We start from the raw sequence: 25,645 nt of genomic DNA on the forward strand, positions 1-25,645 counted from the left end.
ATGCTAAAGAAGATAAAAAGAATCTTTAAAAGTAAGTTAAAGAAGATACTATTAAAATGTAAAAGTATTTTTAACCTTAATGTTCCTCAGAAATGTTACACAGTGCTATTTTTAATTATTCTTAATTAAGCTTATATTTTTACATTAACTATTACTGTTAAATGATTTTGGTCTTCATTTTTAAACACTATGTGTAAAAGGCAAATATTGCATGAGTTTAATTTTGGATGCAATGAAAAGCCTTACTTACCATTCACTGCAGTGTGTTTGAGATTTTTTTCTTTTTTTTTAAATTAACTTAAAATATAAGAGGTCCCCATATACCCCACTCCCCACCCTCCCCACTCCTCCCACAGTGGCAACCTCCTTCATTTGGGTGGCACATTCACCGCACCAAGTGTGTACAGTTTGGAGCATCACCACACAGCATGGACTAGAGTCTATATTGCAGGCGACATTCTCTTCCAGTCCACTCAGTGGGCCATGGCAGGATACAGAGTGTCCTGCATCCATCCCTGCAATATCACCAAGGACAACTCCAAGTCCCAAAAATGCCCCAGCATCACAACCCTTTTCCTTCTTCCTGCCCTCAGCAACTCCCATGGCCACTGTCTCCATGTTTCATATTTTTATAGTGGGATTATATCCTTTGAGTTCTTATAATGTGAGTATGCAATTTCACTATGGTGCTACCTTGTAATACATATTAGTTTATTTTAGTTTTCGAAGAATGCCACCCCATACTTTTCATTATAACTGTCCATACCATATTTTTATTATTTAAATATATTATTTACATATGATAGGTAAACACTTGTTTAATTAATGCTAAATTAACCTCTGAACAATAATTCTGAAAATGCTTCACAAACTATAAAACACTATACCAAACTATAAAGAGCTTTTAGTAATCAATTTGGAAATCATAACACCTGGTCTGATGAGCATGCTTGTTTTAAACTGAACAGATGCAGAGTGTGATAATGTACTACATTAAAGTTATGAGTGAATCATTTTCCTTGCAATTACGAGTCATATTGTGAAGGTAGGTAGCTAAGCTATATATAATTCTGCCAATGAAGGAACTGTATAATTTCATGTAATTAAAATTTTATTTATAAACTAGCCTTCTGAAGATGGATAAGAGACTATAGCACTTTTTGTTGGTAGAGTTGTATAGTTGTTCTTCAGTTGTCATTTCAAAAGCAAAACTAAATTGTATCCTAGAAAATAAAAAGAAACTTAATAAAATCAATCTGTGCACAAAACAGCAGTATTGATTTAGAAATATCCAAAAACTAGAAGTTTTTCAGTTTCAAAAGTTAAGACTTTTTAAAATTTAGCAACATAACAGCAATAATTCTGAAAACAAGCGATATTGGACGTAAAGAGAAAATTATTTCAGTTCCATAGTCTTGTTGTATATATTTTAAATGTAATTTAAATGTTATTAATATTGAGTCAGTATAATATATTTTCAGAGAAGAGATTGGCTGTGGTTGTTTGAAAATTGTAGGAAAGAAATCTTCTTCTGGAAGAAAATAAAGCTCACCCCATTGTGGAGAAAAGAATTTATTCTCAATATTGCAAGAAGGGGCACAGAACCAGAAAACATGGCTGGTGCCCTGAACAAAGAAATATGATACAATTTATACCTCTAAGCCTGGCAGGCAAGCTTTCCTGTTTTTCCATAAATTGGATACTTCAGAGGTTACAGCCTATCCAAGAAGTCTGGCTTTTCTGTGCAAGCTTTCCAGTTTTTTATTAACCACTTCCCCCATCACATTTCAGCCATTTTAGCTTTTACCTGCTCCTTTTGCCAAATAAGGAATGAAAGTTAGTGCTGAATTGGTATTGATTTAGCTCTTTCTTGGTCATCATTTTTACTGGCTATACAACTGGCTTAAGCTGGTTTCCATTGTTCCTGCTTAACCCGGGAGTTGGAGACTGAGGCAGTAGGCTGCCAGTTTACATTAATTGATATTTTCTTCCTATTTTCTTTTGTGAAAACTACTAAACTAATCTCCATTTCTTACAAAACCATGTTCTTACATTTATTCCATTCCTGGGGTGTGAATCCACTGCAGTTAAGACCTTTTGTTGAAGTTAATTCAGTGAAGGTATGGCCCATCCCAATACTGTTGGGTTGTAATCCTATTTTGGAAGTCTTTCATAAATCAAATGAAATGCAAACATAGAGACAAAAAACCTTAGGAAGCAAGAAGCTGAAGTTCAAAGGACCCCAATAGAGAAGGAAGAGCCCAGTACTCCCCACAATGAGCCTTGCCAGGAATCCCTTGCAGTCAGCTCCAGAAAAAAGGCACAGTCATCAGGAAGACAGCATTACCTTGATTTGTACTTTGTCCCCACCTTACACTTGGAGAGAATAAATTCCCATTGCTTAACCTTATCCATTTCGTGGTATTTTCTTTAGCAGTTTACAAAACTAAAACCGTGGTTTTCCCCTTCAGTACATATTAAAGACAATTATATGGATCCGATTTTCAAGGGTAAAAGAAAACTTCAATTTACTATATATGTGTGTGTGTGTATCCACAGACATTTACATTTATATTTCGGTTTGAAAATCTAAAAATAGATTTTGGCCTAAAGCAGTCATTTAGAATACATATTTCATTTCTAGGTAAAAAATAAAGCAACAAAGAAATATTTATCCTCACTCCACCTACCTCCTCCCACTGCACTTTCTTTTGGGAATACTCAAAATATTGATTGCCAACCAAGAAGTGGGTGATCTCTGACAGAGAATGTTGGTTGACATGCCAGTTTCTACAAATGCCACCATGTAAAATGCAAAGCTAATACCATAGCAGTGATAGAAGTTTAGCCTGATATCAGCATGGAAACTTTGGTCCTAGTGTTTATGTGTTAGGGTCTAGGTTAAAATTTCTGTATGTAGAGTGGATGCATGAATTTCCATTTTTATATGGCCCATAGCTCACACGGTAAAAATGAGTACAACCTAAGCTTCTCCAGAAAGGCTAGTTTGGTTGTTTAATGTGTGCGTGTGTGCTTTCGTATCTATAAAATTGATATATAGCCATAACTGGAATGAAAAGAATTTATGTTTTCTTAATCTAATGAAATATTTTTATCTCAACAGCTCCTATTCATCAAGCAAGAAGAGAAGTTCAGTATGATATTCTGAAATTCATTTGTAGTCTAGGGCTTATTGGTGTTCCTCAAAGAAATCTTGCACGTCTGCGTTCCCTGTTCTGCTATTTCTTTTAGTGTGTTCCACATTCTGTTTTATACTCTGGCTCTAATTTAGAAACATTTTCTTTGTCTTCCTTTTTTGCCTAAATTTCTACATCAAGTTCCAGGGATCTGGCTGCATGTTCTCTTTGGGCCAAACATTGCTTTGGAGACCATATAACACCTTCTGATTCCTAAATTTCTCATCAAGTTCCCGGGATCTGGCTGCACATTCCCTTTCAGCCAAACATTGCTTTGGAGACCCTATAACACCTTCTAATTCCTTGGACTATAGGGCTGATTCTTCACCTGTAGGGTATTTGCATGCAAGTAAAGAAAGCATCTTCACCACTCATAGACCCTTCAAATTGCCAGAATGTTGTTTATTTCCATTCAGGGAATCCCACCAATTACATTGGGATATTTTTTGCCTTTCTAACTTAAACTGCCACCCTCTTCTGAATCTACTTTCACATTGCCAATAAACCCTGAAATGGGATTGGCTGTCTTCAGAAAGTCTACCTAATACATTAAGAAATTATGAGTTAGTATTTTATTCCTTCATTCAAACAATTATGTTCCAGGAAGTGTTGAAGATACTTGGGGGATTCAGTAGTCAACACAATAGGCAAGCATCCTGCCACTTTATAAATATAGTTTTTTCCTGCATTGAGAAGATTTAAATAGAAACAATATTAATGATATCATTTTTTTCTTCCTAGCCCCGCCTAGGACATCCCAGAATTCATGCACCCCCCCTGCCCTTACAGCTTCTTAGGTTTCTAAATTCGTAGTGACAGCTGATTAAGAAACAATATAGGACAGAGTCTCAGCCTCGCCGCCGCCGCCGCCCAGAGACTGCTGAGCCCCGTCTGTCCGTGGCCACCTACTCCGGACACAGAACATCCAGTCATGGATAAAAATGAGCTGGTACAGAAGGCCAAACTGGCCGAGCAGGCTGAGCGATATGATGACATGGCAGCCTGCATGAAGTCTGTAACTGAGCAAGGAGCTGAATTATCCAATGAGGAGAGGAATCTTCTCTCCGTTGCTTATAAAAATGTTGTAGGAGCTCGTAGGTCATCTTGGAGGGTCGTCTCAAGTATTGAGCAAAAGACGGAAGGTGCTGAGAAAAAACAGCAGATGGCTCGAGAATACAGAGAGAAAATTGAGACCGAGCTAAGAGATATCTGCAATGATGTACTGTCTCTCTTGGAAAAGTTCTTGATCCCCAATGCCTCACAAGCAGAGAGCAAAGTCTTCTATTTGAAAATGAAAGGAGACTACTATCGTTACTTGGCTGAGGTTGCTGCTGGTGATGACAAGAAAGGGATTGTGGATCAGTCACAACAAGCATACCAAGAAGCATTTGAAATCAGCAAAAAGGAAATGCAACCAACGCATCCTATCAGATTGGGTCTGGCCCTTAACTTTTCTGTGTTCTATTACGAGATTCTGAACTCCCCGGAGAAAGCTTGCTCTCTTGCAAAGACAGCTTTTGATGAAGCCATTGCTGAACTTGATACATTAAGTGAAGAGTCATACAAAGACAGCACGCTAATAATGCAATTACTGAGAGACAACTTGACATTGTGGACATCAGATACCCAAGGAGATGAAGCTGAAGCAGGAGAAGGAGGGGAAAATTAACCGACCTTCCAACTTTGTCTGCCTCATTCTAAAATTTACACAGTAGACCATTTGTCATCCATGCTGTCCCACAAATAGTTTTTTGTTTACGATTTATGACAGGTTTATGTTACTTCTATTGGAATTTCTGTATTTCCCATGTGGTTTTTATGTTTAATATTAGGGGAGTAGAGCCAGTTAACATTTAGGGAATTATCTGTTTTCATCTTGAGGTGGCCAATATGGGGATGTGGAATTTTTATACAAGTTATCAATGTTTGGCTTAGTACTTTGGGTACATTGTGGCTTCACAAAGGCCAGTGTTAAAACTGCTTCCATGTCTAAGCAAAGAAAACTGCCTACATATTGGTTTGTCCTGGTGGGGGGTAAAAGGGATAATTGGTTCCAGTCACAGTGTAGTTATTGTGGGTACTTTTAAGGTTTGTAGCACTTTCAGGGCTGTGGTAGAAATAGATATCCCATGGATATTACATGTCAAACCATGTGTATCTATGGAATACACAATCTCAGTGTGCACACCTTTGACTACAGCTGCAGAAGTGTTCCTTTTAGACAAAGTTGCAACCCAATTTACTCTGGAGAAGGGCAGAAACGGTTCACATTCCATTATTTGTAAAGTTACCTGCTGTTGCTTTCATTATTTTTGCTACACTCATTTTATTTGTATTTAAATGTTTTAGGCAACCTAAGAACAAATGTACAAGTAACGATGCAGTAAAAAATGAGTTGCTTGATATCCATTACTTCATGTGTATCAAGCACAGCAGTAAAACAAAAAAACCCATGTATTTAAACATTTTTTAGGTTTTTTGCTTTTGTGATTTTTTTTTTTTTGATACTTGCCTAACATGCATGTGCTGTAAAAATAGTTAACAGGGAAATAACTTGATGATGGCTAGCTTTGTTTAATGTCTTATGAAATTTTCATGAACAATCCAAGCATAATTGTTAAGAATACGTGTATTAAGTTGATGTAAGTGGAATAAAAGTTTTATGAATGGACTTTTCAACTACTTTCTCTACAGCTTTTCATGTGAATTAGTCTTTTGGTTTTGAAACTTCTCTAAAAGAAATTGTACATTTTTGGAAATTTATTCCTTATTCCCTTTTGGCAGCTAATGGGCTTTTACCAAGTTTAAATACAAAGTTTATCATAGCGACAAAAATACTACTCATCTAACTATTGTTCCCAACCATGTCCCATTCTCCTTTCCCACCCTCCTTCTCCACCCACCCCCCCCGCCCCAGATCCATTTCTGTTGGGCGGGGGGGGGGGGGCTCTCAATTGGATAAAAGTAATGCATTCCATTTAAATTTTTGGTATATGGCATTTTCTAACTTAGGAAGCCACAAGCCACAATGTTCTTGGCCCATCATGAATGTTGGGTAGCATTAACTGTAAGTTTTGTGCTTCCACTTTTGGTTTTTAAGAATTTCTTGATACTCTTATAGCCTGCCTTCGATTTTGATCCTTTATTCTATTTGTCAGGTGCAAAGGATTACCTTCCTTTTTTTAACCTTCTGTCTTGTCACTAACCATTCCTTCTCGGTGGCCATGTACTTGGAAAAAGGCCGCATGAACTTTCTGGCTCCACTCAATGTCTAAGAAACTACCCTACTTCCTTTGCTTGCATCCCACAAACTATTTCCCTCATCCTCTTTACTGCAGCAGTCCTCTCCTTAGTTGATGAGATTGTGTTTACCTATCTCCCTTTAAACCCTACTAATATCTTGAATGGTCTGTCATTGTCTGCCTTTAAATCCTTTCTCTTCCTCTATTCTCTAAATAAAGATGGGACTAAGTTATACCCAAAGTTCACCCTACAGACTATTTCCTCAGTATCTTGCAGAAAACACCAAACAGAAATACCATTTTAAAAGAGGTGTATTTTTTTTTTTAGAATGTAAGCTCCTCAAGAGCAGGGACAATGTTTTCTGTATGTTCTATTGTGCCTAGTACACTGTAAATGCTCAATAAATATTGATGATGGGAGGCAGTGAGTCTTAATGATAAGAGTGAGCAACTGAAATCCCAAAAACTGAAAAAAAAAAAAAAAAAAAAAAAAAAAAAAAGAAACAATATACTATTTCTTTATAAAAATAGTTTTATGAGGTGCATTAAACATATTGAATCTAGACTTTTCCAGTATTTTACATAAACTTAAGATTTTATTTCAAATACTACTTTCAGTATATCTGGTGAAATGTTTGTTTAGTTATATGTCGATCTAATATTTTGCTATTTTATAGGAACAGTTTAGAAATACTGCTATCAATACTCAAAAAATTGGGTAGTTGTGATTATTTAATAAAATTTGTAGCAATTATAAAAATAACATTCACAGGTACAAGACTATTATTAAATGATATTGAAATAGATTTCTCAGGTAATATAGAAATTAACATTAAAAGTTATATTCGGGAGCAAATGTGGCTCAGGCTGTTGACCTCCTGCCTCCCACATGGGAAGTACCTAGTTCAGTTTCCAGTGCCTCATGAAAATACACACACACACACACAAAGAAGAACAAGCAAAACAAAACAAAACCAACTCAGGGAAGCTGATGTGGTTCAGTGGTTGAGTGCTGGTTTCCCACATATGAGGTCCCAGCTTCAATTCCCAGGCCCCAGTACCTCAATAATAATTTTTTTTTAAAGTTGCCTTAAACATATAGAGATGCATAGTTTAAAATTTTTTAAATATTCCTTTTCAATCAAGTAAATTCTTGTAAATTCAGATATATATAACTAAAGAATGATTAAGTTCAAGAAGATCCTTACGTAATTTTATCAATACATTATTGAGTAATTTGGATAACAGTCAGTTTTGTGTTTTTCCACCCTGTGAGTGAGCTGAAACAAGGGCAATCAGGGCCTGGCTCCAATATTCCTAGAGTCTCTGTCCTATTCCTGGGTAGCTGTGTGGAATAAGGGAACCCTCATTCTCTCTGCTATACTTGTCAGAAATTTAGCCTGTGCCCCTTAGAGCTGGGGGATATGAGAAATGCTGGCCACATGCCCCTCTGGGAGAGATAAGATCTTAGACCTAGCCTGGGTGCTCGGATGACAGAGCCCTGCGGGCTTGACTCAGCCTGCAAGTGTTAGATCTTCCATCATCATGGTGAGAGTGGGAGGGTGTAAGGAATGACTGTGTTGTGGTTCAAGTGCCACAGCCTCTCCCTGTACTTACTGAGATTTAGTAGATTTTCTTGAATAAATGCCTCCTCATTTGTTGTTTGCCTTTCGGAGAATTTACAGAACCTTTAAATGCTTGTTCTTAAATAGTTTTCTCTAACTATGGTTGTTCCTTGGGGGAGAAGATGCACAGAAATCCCCATTCTACCATCCTGGAAGTAGATATCCTCTATATTGTATTTTTAAAAAAGCTTTCTAGAATCCCTGTTGGATATAAATTTAAACACTTACTTGTTAATAGTTGTATATATTTCATGCCATTAGTGGGCCCAAGATCACAGGATTTTCTAAGTAGTCTCAATTCAGATTAAGAATTGTACACTCAAAACAAAACACTAATGTCTTGGGGAAATGAGGAAAATACTAGCTTTTCAATCACAGTTGTATGCGGGCTTGGTTGAAAAAGTTAAGTGAAGGAAAATGTTCTCTTATTGTTAAGCTAGAACACTTCCATCATTTAAAGTCCCACCAAACAGCCCATTTCATGCCAGTTAAGTATCTTACAAAAATTTCAAAGAAGTGCAATTAGTAGTGTTTATAATGCTCGTTGCAGGGTGGGAGGGACAATTGTTTATTTGATATTCTCTCCTTTCTCAACTTTTACTCCTAAAGCATAGCATAATTTTGTAATCTATCAGTTTCATTTTCCATTTTTTAAAATGGAACTGATAATGGGATCTGCTTTTAGGGTTGATATGAGTATTGTAGGTGATCCATAATTCATGTATAGTGTTGAGCAATTCCCTAATGTATAAATATACATTTAATTCATAATAAAAATAAGTCATAAATTCATTAATTAAAAATTATCCCCTTGACAGCCTGTCGTAAGCAATAGAAAATTAAAGTCTACAGACTTTATTGTTTAATGAAATAAATATTTGCATAATACAACATTTTTTATCTGTTCTTATATTCAATGGTTTCAATTTACTAGATTTTCTTGAATTTTGTATAGTTTTAATACTAAGTTCTCTTTGAGAATAGATAATGCATTTTGTTACATATTGGCCTAATACACATTGACTTGTTTTATCCAGATTGACGAAATATGCAGTGAAATTACTGATACTTTCTATCATTACTCCTATCAGTCCCATAATGTTTTTAAGAACCCAAATTGTTTTGTGCATACCCATCATGTAATTTTGTGAAATGAGATAAACCTTTTGATGAGATTTTATTCCATCTGCTTTTCGTTGAGTAGCTTTTACCCATCTCCCACTCTAGTGAGATGTACTCTCCTGATCTTTTGAAATGCAGAGATGAGTGGGAAATGGTTTCTTCAGTCAAAAGAGGAAGATAGCCATTTCAACATACAATTAAGATAAATGTTCATAAGTATTACTGGGGAGACATGTACTTGGTGCTACTGAAACACAACAAACAAAATCTACCTGGAGCCTTAGTGACAGGGAGGAGATATCATGCAAGATGGGTTTTAAAAGCTAATGTAAACTATAATCCATGCTCAGTGGCAGTGCTTCAAAATGTGTTTATCAATTGCAATGAACGTACCACACTAATGAAAGATGTTGCCAAAGTGGGAAAATGTGGGAGGGGTGGGGAGTGGGACATATGGGAATCCCCTTATATAGTCTATGTAACATTTATGTAATCTAAGTATCTTTTAAAAAATGAAATAATATTAAAAGAAAAAAGCCAATGAAGAATTTTTGGGTTGAGCTGAGATGCAGTAAGGCCGTTCTGGCACACAGACGATAGATATAAAATCACAAAATAATTAAAGCGCTAGTGTTTGAGAGATTCTGGATACTTCAAGTATTTGGAAAGTCTGGTGAATGGAATGGGGAAGAGAAATAGGATGGGATAGAAAAGATAGGTTGACGCCAGATTGTAAAGAACCTTTTCTGCCTTATTAAAGAATTTGGATTTCAGCCTGTAGGCAAAGGGAAGCCAGAGAGGATTTTAACCAGTAGAAGTGTTATGGTCAGTTAGGTCTCTAGAAGATTAACTCTTGCTGCATTGTGAATGCTTGAAGGGCATGGTGTCTACATTTCCAGTGTAATGGTGCAGGTCAGGGTAAATCAGAGCTGGCTGAAAACAGCTCGATAGAAGACTGCTTTTTTTGTCCTTGCAATAGAATATTTCCCCCCTAACCCCCCTCTCCCAGCAAATACATTTTGTCTGGATTTATGAAATCGGTAAACCTATTAAGATTCAAGCACTTAGCTTTCTTTGCTTTGCCAGCTCAGGTAAATTGCTTTAATGATGTCCATATTGAAAGGGAAGCATATGCTAATTTGGGAAACTTTCATCAGATGTATTTGAAACTGTGCATTTCAGTGCAATGAGGAAATTGAAGTACAAAGTGAAATGTATTGAAATGTTTTTACTAATGACATTCTCTGCTACCTACATATTATGGTACACGTTTAGAAGAAAAAAAGTTAATTTTATATTTCTTCTGTCCTAATGATGTGAGGAAAATATTAAATATTTGGAAACTTAATCTAATATATAGATTGTTTTAAAGTGAACTCTTTCCTTCCAAACAAAAGAACATAATGAGAAAAATATATGTATGCATACATATGGTAATCACTTCTTTTGGTCACCAATATTTATATATGACTTTTATAAATGATTTCCCAGGGCTATTCCTTATCCATTCTCTTCCTCTCTGTTCCTACAGATTTTTGTGAAGATGACCAAGTGCGCACTAAACCCATTCACCCATCATGCCTTTTCTCAGATTTTACATAAAGATCATGCATTCAGAAGAACACACACACACATCCACACAGCCACTGCCCTTTCTTATCGGATATTTTTACAGAGAAACCTATCCATTATCTTCTGTCATACAATTCTATTAAGACATTTTTTTTTAAGTAGCTAAGTCTCATTTCTTACTTCTGTTCCCTTCTTGGTGGATGCTTTTAATTTTGTCCTCCTTTCTTGAACATTACCACAAGCCCCACCAGCCCTTGAGGATGCTGTCAAAAAGTTAACATGCGAGGCTTGTAGATTTACAAGTAGAAATGAAATTTTATTAGAGGTAATAGCTCTTACATTGCTCAAGAACAGATCACCCCATGATCATCTGGTCCTAGATCAGTTCATTTCTCTTATAATTCAGGAATTAGAGTTTTGGGCATGCATGGGATATGAACCATGTCTAGAAGCTTTGTCTTATATGGTATTCTCTTAAAATGTATGAATCTGCCTGCTATCTTGAGGTGGGAATTCTTTTTAGTGCTTAATAATACAAAACATATTTCTGCTCTTGTTTTATTCATTTGTCCATGTGAAAGATCCCAACAAAAAATGTTTTTCATTTTCACATATTCCTTTGTTTAAGCATTGAAGTGAACTTAAATTGCCTCCAAACTGTTAAAATTGTATTAGCTAGGTTATCCTATGCTTGTAGAGCCATAATTTTGTCTTTACTATATGAACCTCTGAGTGCATGGAATTTTCTTTGAAGTAGCAAATATCAGCACCCTAATTAACACCTTCTGCTGTTCCTGTTCTGGTACTTGGGAGGTTGGCTGTACTACAAATGGTACAGAGGCAATGAAACTAATGTGTATCTGACACAGATGGATATCAGTTGTCTTTCTTGTCCTTGGGGCCCATCCAGATTTCTTTTGTGCAATGATTCCCTTGGATCTTGCTTCCAACCACCTAATGCCATGTTTTTCCACATTGTTCATTGCCTAATCCTGAGACATCATGTGCCAAAGTTAGCAAGTGGCCACATAATTCTGGCCCTGCTGGTACATTTGATATGGGATGAGTATGCAGTTGGTAGGAGGAAGGAGAAAAAATGAATCTGAACACATCTGGGTTATTAATATTTTCCTGTAGTTTTCATACACTCTGACAAATTAGTGGATGATAATTCCTTAAATAGTGGAAAATGAGATATAAATAACTAATAAGGAAAAATGTTTTAAAATTTGGCTCATGAAGTTAATAATACCTTCATTTTAATCAAGGCTTTTATATGTGTCTTTATGTATCTAAATGTACTACACGAGAGAATTCTATTCTCTACAATTCTATAGATAATATTATTTAACTACAGCAGATATGTTCCAAAATCAGTACCACCCCTTATATATTTTCCAAGTGACTTAAAGAAATAAAAAAAATTTTAGAAATCATGTATTCATATAATTAAAGAAATCTGTGGTACATGAAGATTTGAAAAAGAGCAACTAATTCAAGTCCTGAGAATCCCTGCAAGGTAATCCTGTTGAATTCTCCATCCTAACTCTCCATTTGTATAGTTAGGGTTTACATTTTGGTAGTGTGAGAGAGAACCTGGGTCTGCTTAGCTTAATAAAGATGAGAAAATATATGAGGGGCACTGGTCAGTTAGAGAATTGTTTGTCTGCCAGAGACTTCAATGATGTACTGGAAAAGGACATTTCTAAGAGGGAGCAGGGACTCAGGAAAAGTTTTTCTAAAACATTCCAACCATGGTAACTCTGTTCTAACCATCCTCTAGCTTTGTGTTCTCTCGCTCAAGGTCTAAATTCCCATGGGAGCTCCTGATTGGCATAATGGTAGTATGTACATGCTTTAGACTGAGGTAAGGCAGGGGTGCCGTGGAGTTGACACTACCAACCAGATCTCAAAAATTGGGGAAAGGAAGTACTTATTTTTGTTGTTGTTTTCCCTAACTGCTGGGCAACATTCTTGCCTGAGTTTCTCTTCCCCTGGCCCTCAAATGGAACAGGCTATAGAGTTTCTTCCCTTCTTAAAGGAGCACTGTATCCTTTTGAATTTTTAAGATTTTATAAACTGAAACAGTTGATCATCAGAAAATCATCAAAAGCTCTTATGTGTCTCATCTCAGTTCCTGTCTCTGAATGCTTTGTTATTCCCTCTGGAATTACTAGCTTTTGTCCTCGGAAATCTGTTATTTAGATGAGATAAGAAATCTGAATAGTTTAGCTAAAGGTACTTTTGGATTGGTATCCAGGTTTGAAATGCTTGGATATTTGTTCAATTTTTAGACCTGACAACTAATTATCTTTCAGAATTCCTTTTCTTCACCCCCATGGGTTTGTGCAGTACTTCAATTTAATAAACATTTATTTAGGCTATGTGTCAGTCCAGAGAGGATAAACAGATTTTATCACATGTGCCAACTCTAATAAATAAGTAGAAGCTTATGCTGTGCTGTGTTGGGAAGTTTTATGTTGGAAAGAACTCTAGACTCAATTAAATCAATTAAATAAATCAATTAACAGCATCTCTAATGATGGAGGAAAGGGAGTATAGATATAACTCCCACACATACTCTTTCTCTGTACTAGACACTATAAAGGCTAAGAATATAAACTGAAATGATCCAGCCCTTGTGGAGATTACAATTTGTTTGGAAAGCCTGGATTTTGACATGCCTGTTGTAACTTCCTATGTCTTTGTTCTGGTTTCTCTGCCTGAGGTACTTTCCCTAATCTTTCTAGTTCTATCCTTAGATATTAGATTCATTTTTTCCAATGTATTCATACAATAGGCCCTATTTTCCTAATGCTCATCTCATCAATATTCTCTTCTCTGCTGCCATCCCAATTCAATTGGAATGTATGGCACCTATCTGATATCACCTGCAACAGGGAAGTTATCTAAAGTAAGTACTATAGACAAAAAGTAATCAAATGTTATTTGCCTGATTTGGGATGCCACTTTCCCCCACCTATGTGGATTCTCTGACTCCTCATTAAGGAAAGGAAATGGTTGTAAAGATGCTTATCATTGGTTTATGATATAAGTATTCCTAAATTTAAAAGAAAGATGATATTTATAGTTTTAGTTACAGGCTCTGAAATTATTGGCATTTCACTCATCAATGATAAGAATAATGTAGAGACTTTTTCTCTAAAACTGGTAGGACCTTCCCTCCTGCTAAGTCATGAAGTCAACTCATTTTAGTCTTATCTTGTTTAAATTTATTCTAATCTAATAATTTAATCAGTTTCTTTAGTTTAAGTCAGACTTCTTTGAAATTTGCTCTGTGTGTGAGATTCCTCCTCTACTCCTTATAAAATAGCATCTGGGGTATGGGGAAAAGTATTTTATGATATTGGACAGTTGAAAGAAAATGCATCCCTTCATCTCAAGCTGAATCTTGGGAAGTTGATGGCAGATTACATCCGTTGGGCATCCTGTCATATCTGCTAACTGAATTTGGTAAAATTCATAGCCTAGTCTCTCTCAGATTAGTTAAAACCCTGTAAGATCCCTGGTTTATTGAGCTGCCACAATTCCATTCCTTAAAGTGTCTGCTGTGTCTTTCATCTTTGTTCAGTTATCATTTCTCTTTCTGTTTTGAGGCTACCTTATCCTTTTTGGAATTTGCCCAATGACTGGCCTACGAAAAGTACAGAAGACTTATGAGGGTAAACTATGTCATTTTTCTGTCTAATTATGTCTGGCTGCTTCATAAGCTAGAGTCATAAGCTCCTGTGTTTTCATTGAGTAATTCTGTACAGAAGCCTCCTCCTAAAATTCAGAATGGGGACAGAAGTGTCTTCACTCTTTCTCACAGTTTGCATAGCATACTTCATCTTCCAGTTTGACACATGAGGAAGGGAAAATCTCCCTCACCTAAGTCTGTCTCCTTTCCTCTTTCCACGAGCCTACTGAGACCAGAAGAGTAGGTCTTCTCTTCTGTTCTTTCCATATTCCTATGTTCAGCTTTATGGGTTAGCTTCAATTCATGAACATGGTATAACTTCTCTGGCATGCTGGAAAGTTCTTTTTTAAAAAATGAAAGTCTTTCAACAATAACGCTTTCCATTGCATTTCATCTAAAGTAATTCTAATCCATTGCTATAATACCCACAGCCCCCCAACCTTGCCCTACATTTTTTTTTCCATTTAGGAAAAATTTTTAAAAAATCACATTTCTAGGTTTCAAAAATAGTCCTCACATTGCCTTATCAGTAGATTATAGAAATTTCAGTTTATTTTTCTTTATGGTATCTGTTACCTTTATCTCTTTTTCACTCTCACTAAATTTTCAATCTTGTGTATTTGAGAAATTACAACAGTTTTTAACTTGTCTCTTGCTTCTTTTTTCTTCCCATTCCAGGCTATTTTGCATCCTGTTGCCAGATTATTCTACCAGTCCCTGTGCTTTGATTATACCTTTTTTTTTAATTCAAGGAATTCCAAAATTGTTTAATCATTTATCCAGTATTTTTATCCAGTCCTACTCCTGCAGATTGCTAAGGCCCTCTTCCTCTCATAATAATTCCCTTACTGACAATACACCTAAATCTATACCATCCTGGTGCCTTTGTTTATTGTATTACCACTTTCTGATAAGACATCCATACAATTAAACTGCTACTTCTTCATGAACTCACTTTAACCACTCCTGAATGAAACCAATTTCCTCAAAATTATATTTCCTATCTTCATTAAAGTACCTTGTCTATAAAATGTATCTAGATGTGATTTATAAGTTGTGATATTCTCTCTGTTCTTAGTATATCCCTTTCTAACTCAAATTTCAGCATCTTAAACAAAGAATTATGTTTACCTTTTTTTCTACAACTTTCATGATCTCAAATGGGCAGTGTTGAGCAGTAAATATTTACTCTACTAAACAAAATCTATTGGGAATTAAAAAAGAAAAGTGCATATAGCAGCATATATGTTTGGTCAATGGAAGTATTGCTGTTGTTTTTCTCGTTCTTCAGATTTATTTTCTGTTTTCATTAATAAGTTTTTACTGTTTTTATCATTTAAAATTGTATTAGTCATACAACAACATCATTTAATTATACTGTGATCCAGACAATTAGTCTGTGCAAAGTAATATTTACAAAGCACCAATGTGTCTGCAGTAAATAGGGTAGTATTTGCAGTGTTTCCTTTCAAATATTTTATGTACTTTCTTAACCTAGAGTATTTGCAACATGCTGCTTCTCAACTGTGGCCATGATTATTCACTTGTATTTGTATTCCACCATTGAAGAAAAACCCTCAATTTCTCATTATTTAGTTTTCAAGTAAATCAACCAGACAATCATTTAATAAAATTTGATTCGTTTAGAACGGATGTTTCATCATAGATTTGAAGCCAGGCAAAAAAATATCTGGCAGATTCTTGAAATAGAGGACTTTTTATTTCAATCAATGGCTATAGTGTAGCTCTCTTACAAATGTGTATGAATTTAGCCAATACTACCATTAGATCCTATGTATATAATATGAGAGGAATAATTTAGATGATGTATTTTTTGCTTTAGAGCTGTCACATTCTGCTATTATATGATCTCTTTGCCAAATTCTCTAGAGAAATACATGTAATAAATATAGTAGGGACTCACAAAATTTTTGGTTTCTCTGTGACATCCAGACACATTTAGAAATGGAAAACACTTTACCTCTGGATAATAAAGTTATTGGGTAATCAGTCTCGTTTTGCTTGTATGTTGGAAGTTGCTGTGAAATATAAACAGAAACAGTTAACAACTAGAATGAAGAAGCGAAAGAAATATATCTATTAGATTGAATGTGTAACTGCTGTTGGCTGACACGGAACATTGATATCTTCCTTATAAAGAAGTTTTTAATTGTCCATTCTTGAAATAAGATGGTCTGCTCTAAATCAATTTGAAGATTTTGAAGAAAATGCTGGAAAAATATTGTATTCAATGTTGAATTTATAGAATTATCTTGCCATTTTCTTATCAAACTAAACCAATCTTGACAATATTGGAGGGTATTATTTTCTCAAGAATGAAATGTTCCCCTTCAATTTCTATATAGAAAGGGTACAAATTAGCCCAGTGTCTTAATATTTTGATATAGAAGGCATATTTGAAATGTATTATGCTTTTTTAAATAAAAAAATTATGTTCACTTTTTCTTGATCTGTAGAAGAAAAATCTTTCTGATATATATATGTGTGTGTGTGTATTTATATATAAATATATATGTGTGTGTGTATATTTCAGAGCTTCTTTCTCTCTAAATGCACCTATAATATAAAGATCATGGTCCCTTTTTAAATACTATTTTCACTGGAATATACTTGGAACTTAGAATCGCAAACATTTTGACAAATGTTTCTGAAAGATATATTTATTAAATAATTTCTTCCATTGGAAAACATGGCTACTTCTTGTGTAATACCTACCCTCTTGTGTAATACCTCCTTCATAAAAGTGCCTGGTAATTCTAAATAGCTTTGTTGTTTGGAATTATTTCTTGAAGACATTTTATAATGCTTAAAAATGTCATTCGTCATGCTGCAATGGAAGAATCTGAATAGAGGTTCGTTGAACATTTTGGAAGAGTGGTTGCTTGACATAAATTTGAGAGTCTCAGAGATGTTGACTAATCCATGGTGGTATGTGAGCTGGGAGTGAGAGAAAGGTAAGCATGTAGATACAGAAGAAAAGCCATTCCACAGTATGACCCAGGAGAACTTCAACTTGAAGAATACCAAGAAAGGAGAGTGGTTTATCAATCACGGGTTTAAAAAAGTTAAGGCGATTGAAGCCAAGTAACTTATTTTTCGGCTCTTTAATCATGTCTCTTTCTCTTTGTAAATTTGCAAATAGAATCCTAATCACATAAGTTTATAACCAGATCCGTTTAGTTACCCAGAAAAAAAATTAGGTCATTACATCAATTTGAAGGCCAACAACAGTTATATAACCAAAGTCCCATAGAGTAAAGTTTCAGTGTTAACTTATTTTGTTTATAATAACAATCTGCTTCCTATGAAAATTCCGTGGAGAGATAATGCATCATTATTTATTCTATCCTGAGTAAAGCCTTGAAGATTAAAAATATTGCATGAATAAAGGAAAGAGAAACTCTATATGTGGGATTTTATGTAATTACAGTAACAATTCCTTGGCGATATTGTGGTATGTTATGTAAATATATATAATTATGATAATTTCTAAAGCCATGTTATTTACTCAGTAGTTCAACAGCTCCTTCATAAAACAGTCACTTTCAGAACTCAGGAGGGCTATAGAAAAGGTTTCCATACAAATAATTGTGAACTTAACAACTCAAATGAATTTAAAAGATGTTTTTATGGAATAAAAAAGACTAAAGAGTTTAAGTATGTATTTACCCAATTTTTACTTTTATACAAAGAAGTGCTGCTACATTTGAAATAAGTGGAGACTGGTGTTGATGAATTGTCAGAATGAATTGGACTTATTCTCATTGGATTTTCTGGTCCACAGTTGTTTCTTCCTGTGATTCAGGTGCCCACCATAGGAAAGCACACTTAATACATGAGTGCTATAACTAGAAATCATAAAATTTGGGAAGGAAGGAATAGCATCCATCCATCCATCCATCCATCCATCCATCCATCCAATGAATATTTTTTTGATCACCTAAAATGTGCTAATCTCGGGGCTAAATTTTGGGACCACAAAGATAAATGAAGCACAGGCCCCGCATGCAGTCCCACAGCCAGCAGTAGACTGGTAAAAAAGTCTGTGAAAGAAAATACTAGGAGTCATTATATTGCATTATCCTTTGGGGCACCATTCACATTGTCATAAAATATAGGGTCTGGGTGTTATAATAGTGCTATATATATAAAACCCTGGGGTGTTATAATAAAAAATTAGTAGGATACTAAGAGGGCAGAATTTTTTATTGAGTGTGCTGGAGCAAAGGTCATTTAGGGTAAGCCAAGTTTTACTGTGGTCATTAGTCAGAGTGGTAGGTGATTTGATGCCTATGTTCTTGTACCTGTGGTTGGTGCATCCTCCCGTAAGAGGTAATGGTATGAACAAAGGTATGAGGGTTGAAGATGCTTGGCATCAAAGAAGGTACTTATGTCTAGAAAGCTGCAAAGGGTATTGCCAGAGCAAAAGACACATTTCTAATGTTCAAGAGTGCTTTGTGCCCTCTTTTGGATATGATTATGTAAGTACTTGAGGGATATTAAAGTGCATAAAACAAGAGTGTGAGTTAAACCTTTTTTTATTTTAGAAAGATTATGCTATCAGTAATGTGAAGGAAGCAATGTTAATAATAATAAATTAATAATAACTAGCAAGTATTGGATATGTACTGTGTTCCAGACTTTCTGCTAATGCTTACTAGTTTTTCTTGATTTCGTGTTTACAATAGCCCCTTCAAGCATAATTACACGACCTTTGACTGAAATGCCCATATTGCTTTTATCAGATATCAACAATTGTAATATCAGAAGATGAATACTTGAAATGGGAAAGTTAAAAGACTAATTAATATTATGAGAAAAGTATGAGAACGCTTCATTCTTTTCCAATTTGCATATTAATGTGGTTTTAGTTTGTTAGGAAGCCAAAATGCAATATAGCAGAAATAGGTTGGCTTTTCCAATGGGAATTTATTGGCTTAAAATCTTACAATTCTAAGACCGAGATAAATGTGCAAATCATGGCATTGTCAAGTGATGCTTTTCCCTGAAGTCCAACTGCCAGTGATTGTGGACTTTTGTGACATAGAAAGGCACATGGCAGTGTGTGCTGCTCTGTCCCTTAACTTCAGGGTTTTGTTGCTTTCAGCTTCTTGTTTCAGTGGCTTTCTCTCTGCTTATGCTCGCTCCCTCTCTCTCTCTTATTCATCCCATTTATAATAGACTCCAGAAAGCGGATTAATAACCCCTCTGGGTCATGCCTTAACTGAAATAACTTAAACAATAAGTCCCTCTCACAATAGGTTCACACCTACCAGAATCGACAGGCTTTAAAAACATGCATTTCTGGGATAAATATTCTCAAGCTACCGTTAGTTTTTCATTGGATGCAGGATAAGAAAAAAGGGAAAAATAAAAGATGGTTCCCTGTGTTTCAAAATGAGTACATGGATGGTGCTGTTATTCTGGAGAACCAAGAGGGAATGGAGTCTGTTTGTAGAGATGGTAATAAATTCATTTCAGAATATTTTGATTATGAGTTGTCTGAGACCAGTTCAGGGAAGATATTTAAGAGGGAGTTCCATACATGAATCTAGAGCTTAGTGAAAAGCTTGGGTTGGATCTGAGGATTATAGTATATGAGTGGTTGTGAAATTATTGGTTGCCCGAAGTGGATATGATTTTAGAAGAAGAAGGAAATCAAATAAAAGTATCCATTGACATGCCAATATTTATGAAGCAAGCAATGGAGGAATCACCATAAGAGGAGAATGATAAGAAATATTAATAATTAAGGCAGAAAAGTAAAAAGGAAAGTATGGTTTTTCTAAATGTAAAGAAAGCGATATTTAAAATGGCCAAGTGTCTATCAGAGTGGAGAAAGACAAAAATTGAAGAATCCTTTATATTTGGAGATTTAGTCTTGAGCAACTTTGCTGAAAGTATGCTCAGTATAAATGTGCAAATGAAAGCCAGCTTGAGGAAGGAATGAAAGTGACAAGGTTCATAAAATAATGAGCAATTCTTTAAAGAACCCTCATATTAAATGACGGGGGTGATATTCTATCAAGGTATTTGCCATTGTTTGGTCTACGTTTTGTTTCCTGTAGTAAATATTTAGGCACATTTAGGTACTATAAGGAAAGGATGTTTATATATGGCAGAACCATGACCTAGAAAGAAAAGGGAGTGATCCTATGAAGAGCAAAGGAGGACTGATTGCCTTTCATCTATGAATGAGATATATAGTTCATCCATATCTGATATAGTGAGATAAGGAGGGAGAGTAAAGTGTGTTTTGATATAAATGAGTGCAGAAAGTTCTTAACCATATTTTTCACTTAAAATCACACAAAAGACATTTAGAACCATGTCACTCAAGAATATAAAATATGCTTATTATGCACTCAGGTGATACTCTGCTTTCCCTTAATTACTGTTCTTTAGAGCACATATTTTTTGAACTGAATATACTGCCTAATTTGTTGAAGAGTTAATCTATATTGTCCAAAGGACTAGCAGGCCTTGGCTCCTTTGGGGAAGCGCATTAGAAACAATTTAGAATTTTCCAATCAATATGGCTCACTTTTTAACGAGGGCATTGTTCATACCTTTGAGTCATTGATTGCCTCTGTGCTGTTTAGAGAACATACAAAAAATAGTGCTGTGATTGTTCATATGTTGAAAATTTTATTTCTTTGCTTTCAAATTGTTTATTTCAGATTTTAGAAATTTTATATGCCAGTGAAGCTTTCCATCCCTGAATTTTTATTATCACTACTTAAGGAGTGGCTTTAACACAGCTGATTAGCTCAGTGGTATGGTACCTATTAATATATTCTTCTGTGCTTGCTATTAAAAACAAAAGTACATTTTGAAACAAATGCTAAATATTAGATAACCTTAAAAAAAAGAAAGAAATGTAGAGTATATACATTTTATAGCTAAAAGCCAGCATTTATATAGTGTTTGCTGTGTTTCAAGTACTTTAATTTACCTTAGCAGAAATTTTAAGACTTGGATACTATATGTAGATAAGTGACTTGGAGAGCTTGATTGGGGATAGGATTTAAACATCTCCTGGAAATGACATCTTGTATGTCAATTTAAAGTGGTGAATAATTTTGGATATTAAATATGAACATATAAGACCAGGTAGCTTATTTTGTATAGGGTAGGATTTCAGATTTATCTGTATTTCGTTTACTAACTTAATAAGGTTTGACCAATTTTGGATATAGGGATATTTACACATTGCTTGTTTATTACTCTTAGTCTAGCTTTCTGTTTTCTCTGTTCTAAGTAGATACCATTCTTCATGGCAATTTATTGTTGTGTAGAGTTTAAAAATCATCTGCTATTTTTTAAAGTAATTTTTAATCTCTTTTTTGGGGGGACATAAACACTTTCTTCATACAGACAGAAATCAGAGTCAGATCACAAAATAAACTCTATTGTGAGTGTTCAAAAAGTAAAGAAGTGGGTTCTAGTGTAGTAGTGCCTTCTATTGGAAATTATATGGCACAACTTTGTGGAGTCCACGTGGGAGGCAACGTATCAGTTGTGGCTATGCAAAGTACAGTGTACCTATTCTAATGAACTCCATTTTGAAGTCTTTTCTTTATAAGAGCTATAGTAACAGTTATGTTATAGTGGAAAGTCTGAAATACAATTACTTTAATAGGCCTTGCCAAAATTTAATTTGTACATTATCATGCTATCAGAATGTTGCTAAACAACCATCAGTCTGACCCTCTTAAAATAAAATGTGGATTTCACAGTGTCATAGTCACATACATAATTTTGAAACTGAGTCCTCTCATTAATCCATTGCTATAGTACTGAAGTGAAGGTTACTGAAAAATAATGGCAAAATCATTGGCATTTGACTTCTAACACATTGTTTTTGGCTATTCTTGATGTATCCATGCATAAAGGCTGACTTGTTCTGGTTCTCATATTGTTCATAAAATGCAAACAAACAGTTTTTCCTTACTTTAAAAATTATAAGAAACTTTATAATGAAACTACAGTAATTTTTGCTTGGTTTAACTGAGTAAAATATATTACAAATCTTTCATTTAAAGGAGAGGGTTAAAGGATGTTCTGATAAAATACTACTTTGGAGCAAAGTATCTATATCAGTTATTATATATCACTCAACTGAAACCAAATCATTGTCCAGCTTTGGGCAACCCTGTACCCTAAATTGAAAATTCTACAATCCTTTCTATGGCATACTGCTGAAGGGCTCTACAGTTTGTCTGGTCAAATCAAATGTCAAAAAAAATGACATTTTGGTCAGTCTTCTTTTACGTGCATCTGGATTTCTGTTCTGTGAAGTGGAAAAATTGTGGCAGATGTCATGAGTCAGTAGACAGCCATAAATAAAGCCGCACGATTGTCTACTTAATGTTTGCTTCTTGATGTTTCTGTGTATGTATGGCAATAAATACTTGTCTGAATTCTCAGAGCTTCAGCACAATTCATCTTAGAGTAAGTCACAGCTATTGAGAATGCAATATATTATTTTCTTTACATTTTTGCTTTATGATATATCTGTATAAAGTTTCCTTATTACACAGTTATGGGATAAGCTTCGCTGTGTGTTTACCACAGTGCTAAATCTTAGACAGATATGGGTGTAAATTACTATCATTTGCAATCACTGTTCTTGTATTTGTGGGTGCTGTTGTGCCATTTTCTTCAGGCAGATGTCAGACTTGTATTTGGTTATTATCATGGAAACCAGTGAAAGGAAATTAGAAAAAAACGAGGGGGTCGGTGTGATAGTTTGAGACTGTGTGTACCCCATGAAAATCATGTTCTTAAAGTTGCTCCATTGCTTTGGGACCTTTTGATCAGGTTACTTCAGTAAGGCATGGCCCAGGGTGGGTTTTAATCCTCTTACTGGAGTCCTTTATAAAAGAATGAAATTAAGAGGAACAGAGAAAGAGCCAAAGAAAGCCATGGAAGGTGAAAACTTTGGAAGAGAAGGGAGATGCCAGCAGACACCACCAGGTTCCTTTCCTTGTGACAGCGGAGTCCAGGAGTGCTGACAGCTGCTCTTTTGGGAGGCAGTATCACCTAATCATGTCTTGATGTAGATATTTTTCCCAGCCCTGGAACTGTAAGCTTATAAATTCCCATAGTAAAAGCCGACCCATTTCTGGTATATTGCTTCCAATATCCTAGAAGACTAAAACAGATTCTGGTACCAGGAAAGTAGGGAGTTGATAATGCAAATACTAAAGATGTGGGGACAGCTTATTGGTTGGTATGTGGGAAGAATTATGAGGTGCTTAATAGAAATGTACTAGATTGCATTGAAGAGACTGTTGGTAGAAATATGGAAACTCAGTGTACTTCTGATGAGGTCTTAGACAAAAATGGTGGATATGTCATTGCAAACTTGAAGAAATGCAGCCCTTGTTTTAATGTGGTAGCGAACTTGGCAAAATTGTATTCTGACGTCAGATAGGGGGCAGAATTTTGAAGTGACAAGCCTGGATATTTAGCTAAGAAGATTTCTGAAATAAATGTGAAAATTGCTTCATGTCTTCCACTTGAAGCTTAGCAAAATGTGATTGGAAAGGGGTAAGTTGAGAACTGAACTCCTCCTGGGCACAAAGAAACCAGATATTGATGATCTGGAAAAACCTGAGCTTCTGGAAAATGAATTCCCAAAGAATAATGAATTGCCCGTTTTAGATTTTAACTGAACGTGGAACTAGTGAGCCATTTCAGTGCATGTCAGGATTGGAAATGCAGTCATCCAGACAGGATCAATGGAAAGTCCCCCTATGTACTGTATGAGAAACCGACAAGTTTTTTTTTTTGCCAAATGTGTATGAAAGGAACTTCCAGAGTAGACTACAAGGGACAGATGGAGGGAAAAATCCTCTCAAAGGCAGAACCATGGAAGCTGAAATTTGGGCCGAACACATCTTCTTAGGCAGGCCACGAGGGTGAGCCCACCCTTGTGTGTGGAAAAAGTGAGTTTGTTCTGGTACTTGAAGAGAGCAGGCCTTCCTCTTCAGTGTTCTGGAAGAGTGCTGCTGCCCCAATCTTCAGATAGGGAGGCTAGAGCACATTCCCTGGTGATTAGGGAGTGTCTGGCTGCCATCCCACTGTTCTGAAGGGGTTGAGCCCTTACCCAACTGATTGAGGGTCTCGTCTCCACCCCAGTTTTCTCCCATGATGGAGCCTATTCTTCAGGAATTGGGAAGAATCTGGCCTTCACCCCAGTGTTCTACTAGGTTGGAGCCTCCACTTAGGCCGCCACCCAGATGTTTGATGAGGGTGGAGTCGAGGTCATCCCTGCTGGGCAATCTTTTGGGAAGGGTGGGGCTGTCACTCCATTAAGCTGGGAGAACAAGAAATCATTCCATAGACCACTAACAGACTTTGAAATCTAATGGATTGTGCCCTTCGGGGTTTCAGAATTTTTTGGTACCTATGATCCCTGCTTTCCTTCCAATTTCTCCCTATGGAAATGGAAATGTTTTTCCTATAAATGCCCCTCCTTTGAATATCGGAAGCAGATAACTTGTTATAAGTTTCATAGGTTCATTGATTGAAGGGATTTGAGCCCCAGGATAAACCACACTTTAATATTTCATAATACTTAGTAATATTCAGTATTATTATTACTTAATACTTAATATTAATAGTACTTAGTATTGCTACTGACATGATTTAAGGCTTTCTGAGATATTGCAGTGGAATGAATACATTTGGATTTGGAAAGAACATGTCTTTTTGGGTGTCCAGAGGTTGGACTGGGAGGTTGAAACTGTATGTAACACAGAATATCATGTTCTTAAAGCTGGTCCTTTTATGTGTGTGTGAGTCAGTTGTAGGTGGGAACTTTTGATTAGGTTACTTTTGTCAAGGGCCTTTTGATTAGGCTACTCCCGTAAGGTGTGGCCCAGTCTTCATCTGAGTCCTCTTACTGGAGTCCTTTATAAGAGAATGAAATTCAGATGAAGAGAGAGAGAGAGCTACAGATGCAGTAAGCTGAAGGTAAGGGAGTGTGGAGAAGGGAGAAACAAGCAGATGCTGCCATGTGGCAGAGGTGTCTAGGATCACCAGCAGCCAGTCCTTCAAGGGAAAGTGTCACCTGATGATGGCTTGATTTGGACAGTTTTCTTGACCTCTGAATTGTAGGCTTCTAAGCCTATGAATTCCCACTGTAATTGCCAACCC

General features: G+C 35.7%; 2 protein-coding genes across 2 annotated transcripts in view; both read left to right on the forward strand.

Annotated features, from left to right (window-relative positions):
• Nucleotides 1-25,645, forward strand: part of IL1RAPL1 (interleukin 1 receptor accessory protein like 1) — a 1,419,608-nt gene that overhangs the window by 505,793 nt on the left and 888,170 nt on the right. The window lies entirely within an intron of this gene.
• LOC131277239 (14-3-3 protein zeta/delta) lies at nucleotides 417-6,863 on the forward strand. The gene has a single exon (XM_058291790.2). It carries the CDS (start codon nucleotides 4,129-4,131, stop codon nucleotides 4,864-4,866), a length of 738 nt encoding a protein of 245 aa, XP_058147773.1. The 5' UTR covers nucleotides 417-4,128; the 3' UTR covers nucleotides 4,867-6,863.

Source organism: Dasypus novemcinctus, chromosome X (assembly GCF_030445035.2).
Source record: "Dasypus novemcinctus isolate mDasNov1 chromosome X, mDasNov1.1.hap2, whole genome shotgun sequence".
Classification (NCBI taxonomy): domain Eukaryota; kingdom Metazoa; phylum Chordata; class Mammalia; order Cingulata; family Dasypodidae; genus Dasypus; species Dasypus novemcinctus.